Below are 14858 nucleotides of genomic sequence, written 5' to 3'. Positions count from 1 at the left end.
AGCATTTCAGTTCCTTGCTTCTGATATGTTTCTTAAAAAGTAACATAGTTTATCTGTTTATTTAAGAAATGCATGTTTTTTTTTTTTGCAGAAAATCCTAAAATTCAGAGACGCACAAAGATGAAAAGAAAGTCATTTGTAATTTTATTGCTCAGAGAACCAATATCCACATTTCAGTGGATGATTTTCAAGTCTTTCTTTAATGCATCTTTTTCTCTCTCTCTCTTTATCACACATGCACAGAAATTTAACTACATCTCACACTCTACATGTTGCTTACAATATACTTTCTTCTGACTCTACCATGATGTTATTTCCTTTATCATTAGAATTCCAGGCTGACCATCCCTCTACTTGGAGAGGCAGCCTAGTACATTATTCAAGTGAATGGGCAATCCAATTGGAGATATTTGGAGTGATTCAACTAGAGTGACCTCTGATACTGAAGATGAAAGCAGAAGGATAATTCCATTTTGACTGGATTATGGTTTACTTTCTTGCCTTTGGCAGAGAGCTCCCAATAGAAATGAACCCTTTGCCTTGGGGATGGCTGTTTACTAAATGACTTGTAAAATCACGTATCATCTGTTCTCTTTAACAATTTATGGCTGTGTGGGAACAGTACCTAAATTTACATCATGATGCTGTTTGCTGCCCTGCTTGGGAGCAGATGGTAAGTATTTACCATGAATAACCTTTTTTTCCCCTTTAATTTTTATCACTTAGAGCTCTCCACTGCAGCATTGCCATATGTTGCACACAAAACGCAGTGGTTACTGGGTTATTATTTACAACTAGAGCTTGAAGGCATATCATGAACTGCGAGTAGATACTTGTCTGAGTTATTGGCTTGACATTGTATTCCACCAAGGCCAATACCAGATTATGACATCACAACCTCATAAGTATATAGTTAATCTTAATAGATTTTATTATACTTTTTCTGCCAAAATAAAAAATAGTTTCTACTTTCATGAAAAAACCCTTCATGGAAACAGTGCCTGTAGAAAACAGAATAGTTGATTTTGCTAAAGGTCAGGAAAAAAAGTGCCAAAGCACTATAATGAAGAAGCTGTCACCTTATAATGAGAATTTAGCCTTTTTACAGCATCGTCAAGTAACACTGGAATCTAAAAGGGATATGAAGAAAGATAATCTGTTTCATTTTAGTTAAGTTCAAGAAACTTTACTGATTTCTTAATCTCTGTCAGCTATTGCCCTATGGATACAAAGATGAAGAATGCAGAACTCTGGTTTGGGTTTGGGGTGTTCATGAGAGTCAGGGAAAATATAATGCAGTGAGGACCAGGAATGAGAGTGCCTAAGATGCTGAAGGAGCACAATGAACCTGTTAGTGACACTGAGGAGGTGAGACAAGTGGAGGCAGGTAAACCTTTCTGGAGAGGATGATGATGTCATGAAGGAAGAAGAAGGTAACCAGATGAAGAAAGAGAAATGTGAATAACACCAACCAAGGCACATATTCGCAGCTTGCAGGGAATGATAAAGATTGTAAACATTTGGATGCCACATCAACAGATAGGATATACAACCAATCTTCAGATTACAGTATACATTTTATTTAATTTTTGTTACTCAGAAGCAACAAAACCAACCAACCATAACAAAAACAGGGCTAAAATAGTGATAGAAAAATTATTAAATTAATGGTTCTGGGTTGTGTTTGTACATGTTATATGGTAGGTAGTAATTGCTTAGCACAAACAAGACCCTGATGTTTGATTTTTTAAAATCAAATAATCTACAAATGAATGAGTGCATAAATGAATAAATAAGTGAATGAATGAATATCAATAAGATGAGATGTTGACCAAGTGAAGGATTCTGCATTTGAACGTAAAAATAGTGAAGACAAAAATTAGTAATGCAATGTTCATAATTACCAATTAATAAGAGTCAAAATCTTTCTTAAGCCATGTAGATCATCTTTACAATGTGTAAATGGAACCCACATTTGTAAATTGTCTAAATGTTCTTCTTTTTATTATCTGTCGTTAGTCTTTGCATGTGATAGATGTTTCTCTGTGAGATTTTCATAGGTAATGTTTAAAACAATGTAAAGAAGAAAGTTCAGTCTGTCAGCAAAAGATAGATTCTATGAAGTGTGAACTTACTCAAATTGGGGTATTCTCATTCTTTCAAATAACATCGTGAAGGAAAGAAGGCTTAGGAGCCTAAAGCATAATATTTAACATTTGCAGATTTGATTATGGTTTTCTCTCCCATTTTTATATTTTCCACACTGTGTATCACAGCATATTCTGTGATAATAACGAGATTGGTGCATAGACTTGCACATGTTGAAAGAAAGACCTTATTTTCATTTTGCCAGATTAATATGAACTGTATAGCAAAACAAAAGTATATTTCAAAAATGATATTTGCATGTGCCTATAATTGCTTAAGTAATTTTCCCCAGGACTTTTTCATTTAAACCTATGGCTAGAGTTTAAAGATAGGCAGGTAGGGATGGAAAGACATACAGCTAAAGAGCTAGAAGAAAGAATTGATGTAAAGAAAATATTTTACTAGAGAAAAATAAAGTATGTTAAATTCAGGAATGGTAATATTTGGAGAGGAAAAAAGTTCTTCTCAAGATATTCTTTCAGTTTTTTCAATGCAGCCTCTGCATTGTTCTGGGTTCTTGAAATTGAGAATCTTGCTTTCCACTGGAAATGAGGTCGCACAATAGACTGAATCACGAAACACAACCTGAATGGCCCCTGGCCAGTGTTTCAACTTGATCTTTAAGAAATAGGGTTGTGCTAGTAGACATATTTCATATAAGACAGTGCCTAGGAGGTGTGATTAGGACTACTGAACTACAATAATGGTAAAAGCCAAATGACATCTGGTACTTATATTCTCTGTGACTATCCTGGGAGATATTCTCAGAAAACAACAAAAAACAACTCATGCGTTAAAAAAAAAAATAAACTTACAATATATGATGGGCATAATGATATCACTTTCCATTTCACTGACAGGGTTCCTCACCAGGCAGCTGTAATTCCCAATGTCTTCCTTGGTCACTGGAACAATATGAAGGGTATTGTTTTGGGGAGAAAAGGAGTAGGTGGAGCTGGTGTGGACAGGTCTCCCATTTTTTAGCCATTGGTAAGCTAGCCGAGTGCCCCCTTCCACCTGGCATGTCAGGGTTATGTTCCCCACATACTCCACAGCCCCAGAGGGAGGATGAATCTGCACCACTGGCTTTGTGACAGGATCTGCAATATTAAGAGAGATAGGAATGATTTTTTCTTCTCATGGAATTATAATAAAACTCTATGAGGTCTTTCAAATATGAACTCCTGAAGAAATTATTCCAGCATTTTACACTGTAAATGTAGACAGCTCAGGTAATAACTAAAGAAGAGAAGAGAATAAAAAGCCAGGGAAAATGCAAAATGATAAAATATGAGAATATCATTATAATCAGAGATAATCAAATTCCAGAACTTACTTTTCAAGGATGGTCTAATGAAGCTCTTTACTTTATAGGTGGCTGAGAATGCCAGCTTCCTTATTTCCTGTTCATTGTGCGTTCACCAACACCATAAAGGTACACTTTCACAGGCAAAATTTATATGGTCATTCCCCTCTATTGATTTGTCCTAATGTCCCAATAGCAGCTGGCTGGAATGGATGTGGTGAACTCAAATTTCTATCATCTGCAAAATATACAGCTAATATATATACTATAATTTTGGGAAACTGAGGGATAATTTTAGTGAATCACATATGTACAACTATTCTTTCTATGTATGTCATGAAGCAATTATAAACTTTAATTGCTTTGCATTTGTGTTGTAACATTATATTAGTCACTTTAACAAACCAAAGCCTACATTTCAACACTGACTCAGTCTGAAAATAGGATAAAATATATTCTTGGACTTTTATCAAATTAGAGAAAAAATACAACTCCAATAGAAATTCCTGTTAGAAAGTCAAGTCACAGGAAAATAGTCTTATTTCATCATCTGCCACACAGTAGGCTCTTAATAATATTTGTCAAAGCAAATTTCCAAAAATGAGTAAATATTTTCTCTCTGAATTTTAACTGTAAAGTTGATGGATTATATAAGCATGGTAGAATTATATAAGAATCCGCAACCATTTCTGGCAATTTTCTTTAATCATTGAAGTTCTTGACTTAATTGATAAAAACAGTGGCTTGCCCAGAGTTACACAGCAGTCAGTGGCAAAATGAAGAGGGCTTCACATCTGGCAATGTTTCTCTTCTGCATTTTGGAGAGAGGTATATTTAATAATCTCCTTCTATGTATGACTACAGGACACAGAGAGAGTAGGATGATACATAAGTGAGAGATGATTGTGTCCAATGTTTAGACTTCAATTTCCTTTCAAGCTTTTAATTAGGGTCGATGCATCTTCCTCAGGTAGATTTATTTTGACTTGTGCTCGTATTTTTGTACACTGGAAAATGTGCTTTAGGGCACAAACTGACCAAATTCTCCATCCCAGAGAAGATAGAAGAAAGTGAAAGATAAGAGAAAGGAGGTCAAAAGGTAACTTATAGGGGAGCCGAGTAGTTCTGAAGCCTGTAGCACTTTTCAAGAAGGGTGTAATCAACTGGCTCATCTATTTAATTTAATCCTTCATCTTCCCTGGCAAGAACAAAAGATTGGGAAAGGCTTTATGTTTATGATATTATGATTTTAAAAGAAAAATAAATTGTGTACATTTAATATGCAGAAAAAACTTATATTTCAAATGCACCTGTGTGTGGAACTGTAAGTGGTATGAGATAAATAGGTAACATATCAACAGTTTTGTATGAGAAGAACCAATCATTAGGATAGTCACTGGTACTGTGATCATACATTTGCTTAAAACAGTATAACTCAGATGAAGTTTTTCTTCTGAGAAGAATTTTGGCATAGGGCCTAAAACCCTATTGAGGCTTTACTAAGCTTTTGGTTGCATTTTCCTAAGCAGATTCAACTTTACTACTGATTAACAAGAAAGGATTCTATTAGGAGGAAGACAGGACACCATATAGGAAATCTTCATGGAAATTCCCTTTAGATCTCTCTTTTCTTCTTCCCCACAGTCGCTCTCTAGGCATTTGCTTCTACCTTCTGCATCTTTACTCCTCTGAAGCCTCCCCAGTCTCCTCTGTGGCCACTCATTTACTCCACAGATAGTTGCTGAATCTACTAGTGGCCAGCAAAGGTTGTAAGCACTGAGGACAAAGCAGCAAATAATACAAAGTCCCTGCTCCCAAGGACCTCGTATTCTAGGTGGGGAAGAGAAACAAGAAACAAACAAAAATCTATAATATGCCCAGGTAGTAATAAATGCTATGAAAAAGAGAGAAGCAGAATTGGAGATAGAGAGTGACTCTCTCTCTCTCTCTCTATTTTCTCTGAGCGTGTGTGTGTGTGTGTGTGTGTGTGTGTGTGTGGAGAAGTGAGATTACATTTTACATAGGGTGGTCAGTAAAGGCTTCACAGATAAAGTGACATTTGAGCTAAGACCTAAAGGAAACGAGGGGAGCATGCTAGTGTCTTGGAGAAAAGCTGTCTAGGTAGAGCAAACAGCAAGTACAAAGGTCCTGAGGAGTGAGTGTGTTTTGGCCTGTTCCAGGAAGAGCATGAAGGCCATCATGGCCAGAACCGAGTGAGTGAGGGGGATGCAGATAGGAAAATGGGGTCAGATAGGTGCTTTGTTGGGCATTGCAGATTGTTAATACTTTGACTTTTACTCTGAGTGAGATAGAAGCAATGGGAGGATTTTAAGCTGAAGGAGGCAGGAATAGAAGCAGGGAGAGTAGGTGGCAAAGCTATTAGGATAGTTCAGGCCACGGCTGATTGTGATATTGAGTGGGGCAGTACTGGGGGTGGTAAGTGGTTGGATTTTGTCTATATTTTCAAGGTAAAGCCAATAGGCTTTCCTGTGGACTGGATGTGGGATGTGAGAAAAAGAGGAGGTCAATGGTAACTGCAAGGTTTTGGCTGGAGCAATTGATAGAATGGAATTTGTATTTATTAAAATGGGGAATACTGTCAAATAAACAGGTGTAGAGAGAAAAAATCAGAAGTTGGGCTTTGGACATAGTATATTTTATGTATGTCACTTACTTCAATAAGGAAAACAAGTGTCTGAAAGTTAGCTGACCCTACTCCCCTTCAGAGGACATTTCCAAGCATGTCCACTGTCCTTAAGTATCATTCTTGCACAAGTCTCATCCTCTTCCAAATAGTGTACTGAAACAAAAATCTCCATGACAAAAATAGGGCTCTTCCCAGGGTACAGTCTATTGTTGAGAAAATAAGATTTTCTCCATCTCATCAAATTAGCAACATTATACTTGATAGTTCCCAGGCAAACAAACAGTAAGTTATACTTAGTGCTTGATTACCTATTGCTGGGCACTAGGTATATCTCTTATGTGCATGTCTTATTTAATCTTCAGAAAGCCTTGTGAGGTAGATAATGTCATTAGTGCCATGAGACATTGAGGCTTTGAGGATTAATTGATTTGTGCAAAGTTGTGAAGCCAAGATCTAAAGCCGAGGTAGTTTAGTCTCCTGAGCCTTTGCTAACTACCATACTAGACTGCTGCCCACGTACACTCAGAGGGGACTCACCATCAACCGTGACTTGTATCTTCTGACTGGCGGATAGAGTTCCATTTCCCTGAATGTTGACCTTCACGATGTAATTGCCTTCATCAGGGAACTGCAGTGGGTTGATAAGCAGAGATGCATTGGGTGGCATCATGGTGAACTTGTGTTGGTATTCCAAGTCAGGAACCACAGACTTATTCACAGAGCCCAGTAAGTATTTGGGCATCGTGTGGGGTCTCTCAAATAGCCATATGATCTGGATGTCTGATGCTGGAGTGTGGAAGCCATAGTGGACGGGTAGGTAGAGGGCCTGACCTCTGATGCCATGGACAGTGTGTGATGGCACTGTCACCTTCAGCCCCGAGCAAGCACCTATTGCAAAGGAAAGGAAAGTTGTGAAGACCTTGAGCCACATTTCACAATCTAAAGGGGCAAATGCAGAGAGAACCTGATCAGGTGATAATCCTTTTCAAAGAAGAGTGGCTTCTAGGTACTGACTATTCTAGTACTGGTTACATGTAGAGGTAAATATTTGTCTCTGAAACCTTCCGCACTTAAAAAACTCCACCCAAAGACTGTGCTGATTGCACAAGATAAAAAGGAAAAGCAGAAGTTATTTTCTATGATTACTACAGAACAATGGGAAAAGGAGAACTAAGAAAGTTTACTACTTCTAAAGTCCAATGAAACCATTAAAACATTTGGAATTATGACTATATTAATGTCTGCCATATCATATCATAATCTAACTATGTGATTTGAGAAATACTAGAGGTTATTTCCTCCTAACATTTTCCCTTAAAGCCGTCTGAAATAACTGAATATTCCATTATTGGAAGTTCTTCCTTTTAGCCAAATGCTTGCCAAATGCAAATATCCCAAGGAGAGTGATATTAAACCATTATCAGTCATGACCAATTATTTCCACCCAGAACAGGCATCTGGTTGGTGTATTTGAGAAACAGCAAGAGGCAGGTACAGATGGAGCACAGTGGGGGAGGAGTAGCATGATAAGATATGAGGTCAGTGAGGTGGCTGTGACAGACTGGCAGGACCTTAGGATCACGGGAAAAACTCTGGCAATTTTACTCTAAGATGGGGATGCAATAGGAGTTTCATGAACAGAAAAGGGCTATGATTGTTTTTATGTTTTATTGGACCTAGTCTAGCTGCTGTGAGAATACACAGGAATAGGGCTAGAGCAGGAACAGGAAGAACACTTAGGAGGTGACTGCAATGTAATAGGCCAGAGACAACTGCGCTGGAAACGAGGGTGTTAGTAAAAGACGTTTTGGAAAAAGGCTGATTGTGACAAAAGGATTTGCTGACACTTTGAGGGTGTCAGAAACAAAGAGGATGCCAAGCTTCTTGACTCGGACCAACTGGAAGAAAGGAATTGCAGTAAATAAATTAATCATGGGGAAGACTGTGAGGAGAATAGTTTTTTGTGGGGAAGATGAGGATTCAGTTTTAGGAGTGTTCATTTTGAGATGCCCATTAGACATCCAAGAGGCAATGTGAAATCCTGATTAATGTGAATTTAAGAGAGAATGAGGGGCCTGGAGGGCCTTGGGGCATGGAGCTCTGCCCAGTGGATAGCCCTGGGCAGTGCTGGGGATTTTTGGGCCCATGCATTCACTGGTGTATCTTCAGGTTTCTTCCTAGTTTCTGGCAACTGGAGATTTCCCCATCTTACCTTAAGCCATGATATATTATTTTATTTCATTTAGCATTTCTATGTATTTGCAGGGGGAAGAAAGTCTTCCTTAGCTCAAGTTACCATGTTGCTGGAAGCTCTTTGCTTCAAAATCCTCATATTAAAAGGGGCAATATGATACCTACATCATAGAAACATTTGACGTAGTAGAGGAGAGAGTGAGAGAAATTTAAATGTGGAATATTTTGAATGATGAGAGAAAAAACAGACAATAGAAAAGAAACTGTAGACAATGAGTATAGACAACACTTTTGGGAAATTTTGCTGTGAAGAGGAGCAGAGAGATGGGACAGAAGCTGGAGAAGGATCAAAAATGTGAAATAAAGAGAGTTTTTTGCTATTGGGAATGTTTCACTGGAAAGGGAAATGTTGATGAGGCAGAATAGAGATGGATGAAAGTGGAATAAAATCCTTAAGCAGGTGAGAAGAGATGGAAATTAGATATAAATAGAAGCATTTTACAATTTTAAATTTCTCAGATACAAAATGTTTATCCTCTTTGATCGCTTCCACTTTTTCATTTTTTTCTACATTTTTTTCATTTCATTCTACTAGAAAGGGAGTCTTTAAGCTTCATCCAAGTCATGTCATGAAAGGCCATCAATTTTAAAAAGGGAAAGGTAGAAAGGTCTGTTTGCCTTTTGTGATTATTTCCTTAGAAAAACTCAAAGATGTAGGTCTGCCGCTATGAGGAATCCAGTTCTACCAACAGTAAATTTATCTCCTTCCTTCCCAGAGTGGAGGTAGAAGCAGATTCCCACAGTTTGGGCCTTTGGCTAGCTATTAGTAGAGAGTGAGACTCTGGGGTTGGCAGAGAAGTTAGAGCAAAGAATCCAAGAAGAGAAAACACCAAAGAGGAAGATAGTTGGTTAGAGGGAGAAGAGACTCCTAGACTTGCAACTGAAACTTACCATATGGTCTGAAAAGCAGATGACTTAAGAGAAACATAAAGACATGTCTTATTGTCTCCTTGGCCTCTGTGTGTTTTTGTGATTAACTTCTAAGAATTTTTTTTCTTCTGATAATGGACCTACTTGCACACTTTGGGGATTGGTCCATAACAAAGCAGTTACAAAGATGAGAATTCCCTTCTGTATTCTTTTCTGCCAAGTGTAAGACTATTAAATCTGGAATTTTTCCTAATTTGAGTGATTAGAAAAAGAGAAAACTGGGTGCTGGGAATTCTAAAGAGGAGATAAAGTGGATTGCAGAAAAGAAGTAGTGGTTTTCACAAGGAAACAGTAGGAGAGAGAAAGAAAGATGAGAGAGAGAAATCTACGTCTCAAAATTAGTGATGTCTAAGATATGTGAAGCAGAGGCTGACAGTCGGGGTGAAACTCTCAAAGTCATAGATTTATTAAGATTGGGCCTTTGGATGGGAGATCAGCACAGGAAAAGATTCCGCTTTGTCTGTCTGTTTTCTGCACAAAACAAAATGCATTTATATGTCTTTCATTGAAGTTGAAGATAGGCAGTTCCTGACAAGTTCCTGGTAAGCAATAATAAAAATATAGGTTCAGTACCTGTTATTACTAAGATATGTAAATTGGAACTTTCACTGTATTAAGTGTGTTGCTCCCTCCTTCTTTTTTACTTGTGTAAATACGAAAATATTTACAAGGGTTTCATGGCTCACTCCTGATCTTGGACTCCCATGTTCTATGTCCGCCATTGAGTCTTAAATTCATCGCTTGCAAATAGCCCTAAAATAATGATTTTCAAGCACCTATTCTCTTAACTTGAAGATTACTGTGCTTGTTACTTTAATAAAGTTAAAGATCTACTGAAATATGAAGTCCTAGTAAAGGACACATACTTGGGGTAAAATGGTGGTTGGTCAGTTACGTGACCTTAAATAAGTCATTTTAATTTTCAGACTCAGTTTTCTCATGTGTGAATAGGAGGTAATTAATGTCGGATAAGGTGTAAGGCCTTTCTCGACTCTCTTAATTTTATGTTATTGACATCCTGAGGTGCTTTTCTAAGGGTAGCACCTACCAATATTTGAAGGTGAAGGGCCCAGAGAGTTTTGAGAGGACCCAAATTGAGAGAGGGCCTAAATAATTTTGAAGAATTGAGTCCCAGTTTTTGGTTCATTTATTAACTTGTCAATCCTTGGATATCCTTTAATAAAACAGCAATTCTGTGTTTTTTAGAAAGAAATCAAGGGGAATGATGGAAGTCTGTATAATTGCCTTGGGAATGCACTGGAAAAAGCTGCATGGCTGCTCATAGGGAGCAGTTTTGTCATGGATGTATTGGTTCACTTAGGACATTTCACAACTCAGCCTAGAAACCACCACTAGGCTGAGAAGGTCTGAATGCATTCTGACCAATTTGTGCTTGTCATTTGGGAAAGCCACTGCAAAAGTCCTTCTCTGCTTTTTTTTGTAATCGACTTCCTTTGTAGTTATATTTGAAAAGATTGATTGAGATTTATTTAATATTCTGGAAATGGTTGGGAGGCACTATATTACTGTGGGGTGACAATATCGCTGGAATAGAAATGTTGATGACTTTTGGATCTTGACCCAGAATGTTGAATCTTAAATATGAAAAGACCAGTTAGAGAGTCCGTGACTAAAATTATAGGAGGAAAATTTTATTTAATGAAATACTAAATACAATGTAAATATTGAAGCTCTGAGAAAAAATAAAACTACATTAGTAGAAGAAGATATTTTATATAGCATTTATGATCATTATTTAGGGGGAAAATTAGTTTTGGGGTCTATTTTAGACTGCATCATGTAATAATACCTTAAATAATATATTGCCATCAATATCTCTGAATAGGTTCAGTGCTTTCTTATTAAATGAAAAGTTTTTTTCAAATATGTATGCTTTTTCAAATGTTTTTATGACAGTGAGAAATAGCACAGCTGTTACAGTAACTATTTGCTTAGAGATTGCCTATCCAATTTTTTATCGGATAAATTATAGGTAGCAAGTTATAAGAATGTCAGCAGGGAATGAAATTTTCTTTACACAGTATCTTATCTCAGCCACGTGAAATCTCTTCACTGGATGTGAACCTATCAATATGATACAATCTTTGCTTGTAGTGAAATTTGGGAATAAACAGATAATTGAATGCTTCCTCCACATTCTAGGAACACATACTCTCTTATCATTGATGTGTCACCCACTACAGATGTGATGAATTCATGCTGTCAAACACAGCAGTTTACTAATGTGAGAAAACTTAGCTTCATTTTGAGAAATTTTCAAGCGCTCTTTTCTAGTTGTATGAGAAAACCCAAAGGACTAAAACTATCGATTTTAGAAAATCATCCTCTGCATGAACAGATAAACTTCAAGAAAATAAATAATATAAAAAGGCCGGTTGTGGTGGCTCATGCCTGTAATCCCAGCACTTTAGGGGACTGAGGTGGCAGATTGCTTGAGCCCAGGAGTTTAAGACCAGCTTGGGCAACACAGCGAGACTCCTGTCTCTATTTGAAAAAATACAAAAACAAAAATAATAAATAATATAAAAATTGATGAAATTTAAATTTATTTTTAATAGTCCTAATATTTAGACTTAAACGGAAATTTAAATTCGATTTTATTATTATATTCACTATTACTTTCTGGGTATAACAAACAAAAACTCTTATAAATTATAGTTATGTTAAAAAAATCTTGACTTTTTGCTTGTAAGGCATTACACAAATCTGGAGAAACGTTTATAATACTAATCATAATCTGACATACAAAATTGCAGCAATGATCCCTCCTTTACAGACCCTCTTACATTGTATGACAATAGCACTATAAAAAAGTATCCCGTGTTAAGGTACACTTGAAGTCCTACTGTAGAAATTATCTATATTCCAGCAACAAAGGACTCCCTAGACCGGTTTCATTGTATTGAATATAAACATCAGATTTCACAAAGTGACCTCTGCTGTAGCTCAAAATAGCTGGCATTTACTTCCCTGTTATCATGCGTGGTATTAACAAGCATAACACAAGTATTGTTGACTGAAAATAAAATCTTGCATCTTTAGAGAAAATAGAAATTATGATGTGTTTTGAATAAACTGTACATTTTAGGCTTCCAATTTTTAAAGTTTTTTTAAAAAGAAGAAACAAACAAAACTTCAATATTCCTAAAATCAAAGATTGCCAAATCATCTGTGGTCTTTGCAACACACTGCCTATGGAGAAAAGCAAATTTGCAGAAGAGAGAAGGTCTTAAGGTATAAAAACTGCGTTGGCTATTTACGAACATGCTATTTTCCTAATGTACATTTGTTTTATTTTAGTTGAATTCCTTAACGAAATTGTCTCAAGTTCTTCTTAACACCAGTTTCAAAAGCAACACTTATAAAATGATAGTAGTCCTACTGTTTTAAATATAAAAATAAGTGGGACGATGACCCAGGATACTTTCAAAAGGAAGAAAAATGCACAAAGGTAGGGACAGTTATAATAATTATTTACTTTTTCAAAAAATTTTAGAAAACAAAAATTGTTTGGCTTAAATTTGATAACATAAATACTGTAATGACTGGAACAATCACAACTCTGGGAAACTCAAAGACTTAAAAAAATTTACAAATTGTACATTTCAAATGTGTGAGATAGGTGCAACATTAGGTATGAATTTGAACAATAACATTTACAATGCAAACTTTAACAAAATATAGGAGTTAAAGTAAAGCTCTAAATAGCTGAAGAAGCCTAAAAGTTAAATTGCTTATTTTGCTAAGCTGTTCTTAATTTTTTTAAAATGTAGCCTTTTTTGAACTCCTATCTGTTGAATATAAACAAAACAAGACATTGATTTGACTTTCAAAACTGATAAATAGGAAGAATGGAAATGAGAACATCTGGTGAAAATAATGTTGACAGACAGCAGTCGGAATGCTGGAAAGAGACTCCTTTAAACTCTAAGGATAAAGAGGAGAATGAGGGAAAATATTAAGGTAGAAAAAAAATTTTAATAGGACTAGCCATTGGGCAAAGAGAAAAGCTAAAGGCATTTTGGAGTAACAGTCTTTTCAAACACGTTCTCCCTTTTGTGTAGGAAATTTTTTTGTTAGTTTGGAATCTTACCTTTGTTCCATATTTCATAAGATGAGACAGAAAACTTAAAACAGTAAACAGTTTGCAACAATATCTTTAATTAAAAAGAAAACAATTTTCATAAATTATTTGTAGTTTCACTCTAAATGGTCACAATTTCATGGCCTATTAGAATATTTGCTGAAATAAATGCATTAAAGACTATTGAACCTATATGTAAACTCTAAAAAGAAGAAATTCATTATATTTTAAAAATATCTTAATTCTCTTAATGAGTGCTATGACAATAATTGTTATTCCAAGAAAACAGTAACAATCTATTTATTGAAACTCATTTCTCTTAAATGTTCCTGCTTCTTTGCTGAAACAGTGTGTTATTGTTAAAAGGTTCTGACCTGCTCTTCAATTATCTGAATGCATCTACAGCCTAAAGCAAATATTTACCTTATGTCCACAATTAAAAAAAAAAAAATCTAACAAACAGCTAAAACACAATTCACACAGGGCCTTACCGAAGAGAAGGAGGTATATTTTGCACTGAAAGACCCCAAGTGTGTCACCGAAGGGCTCCATGAAAGCATCCTGTCCCATGCATGCAGTGCCCTGTTCTCGGTGGTAACTTGGACCAGCAGCTGCTGGTTTATTTGCTAGGGAAATTAGCAGTGAGGTAACAGACCCTATCTTGCCTCTTGCTTCTGTGATTTGAATACAGAATGAATGTGTATACAAAGGACACAGGGAGTGGGAACACCTGTTATGTGCTTTGCAAGAATACAGGCTTATGGCTTTCAGAAGAGTTTCTTAGCAACTACCAGTAATTGTCTATATACTTCATAAATTATACTTAGTTATTAAAAAGTCACATGAAGGAAAACATCCTTTTGAGTGACTTTACTGAAAAATGGCATGTTTTCATAATGAAAGAATATTGTGAGATTTCCTTAAAAACAAAAGCTGGTTTTCCATCATGCAAAACTATGCCATTATTATTTTAAAATTAAAAAAAATTATATGAAAATTGAAGTAGCTCACATATCTGCTAAACAGTTATAAATCTTTATGAAGTCACTGACATGTAAAAATTCTACCAACGAATCAAAAGAGAGATCCAGAATACATTTAAAACGTATTTTTTCTATGCAGTGTTTCCTATTACAATGATTGATTTCATTTAATCTTTGAATTCACCTTATTTTTAAAAGCAAATCACAGGTGTGTTTCCAACTGGGACTGAGGCATGGACCATGCATAATTATAATGAAAAGCGCATGCCAAGAGATAGTATCTGAGGCCACATTTTCACAGCTGATGCATAGAGGAAGTGAACCAATGATCTAGAAAGATCTTACCTCTACTGTGGTGTCCAGGTTACAGTTTTTCAACCTGGTCTCTTCATTGTCATGGCAGCAGATAGTCTAAGCATGTCTGCTTAATTTACTAAGTTATTAGTTAACCCCTATTTGCAAGAAGGCTCTGGTTCTAGCCTTGTT

The 14858-nt window shown here is 36.1% G+C and overlaps 1 protein-coding gene across 3 annotated transcripts in view; it reads right to left on the bottom strand.

Annotated features, from left to right (window-relative positions):
- HEPACAM2 (HEPACAM family member 2) overlaps positions 1-14008 on the bottom strand; it is a 37779-nt gene extending 23771 nt beyond the window's left edge. The window contains exons 1-4 of one of the 3 annotated variants that reach the window (XM_055272686.2): positions 13881-13982; positions 13399-13462; positions 6639-6989; positions 2964-3248 (exon numbers count right to left, since the gene is read on the bottom strand). In XM_055272686.2, the coding sequence (XP_055128661.1) occupies positions 2964-3248; positions 6639-6989; positions 13399-13462; positions 13881-13949 (769 nt within the window). In that variant the 5' untranslated portion in view covers positions 13950-13982. Of the gene's footprint in view, positions 1-2963; positions 3249-6638; positions 7033-13398; positions 13463-13880 lie in introns of those variants that run through there. The other 2 variants (XM_055272687.2, XM_055272688.2) reach the window with 2 other exon arrangements.
- Between the last annotated feature and the right edge of the window lie 850 nt (positions 14009-14858).

This window comes from Symphalangus syndactylus, chromosome 3 (assembly GCF_028878055.3).
Source record: "Symphalangus syndactylus isolate Jambi chromosome 3, NHGRI_mSymSyn1-v2.1_pri, whole genome shotgun sequence".
Classification (NCBI taxonomy): domain Eukaryota; kingdom Metazoa; phylum Chordata; class Mammalia; order Primates; family Hylobatidae; genus Symphalangus; species Symphalangus syndactylus.
Note: the sequence above shows the minus strand (reverse complement) of the source record. Positions and strands in the feature narration are given on the sequence as shown.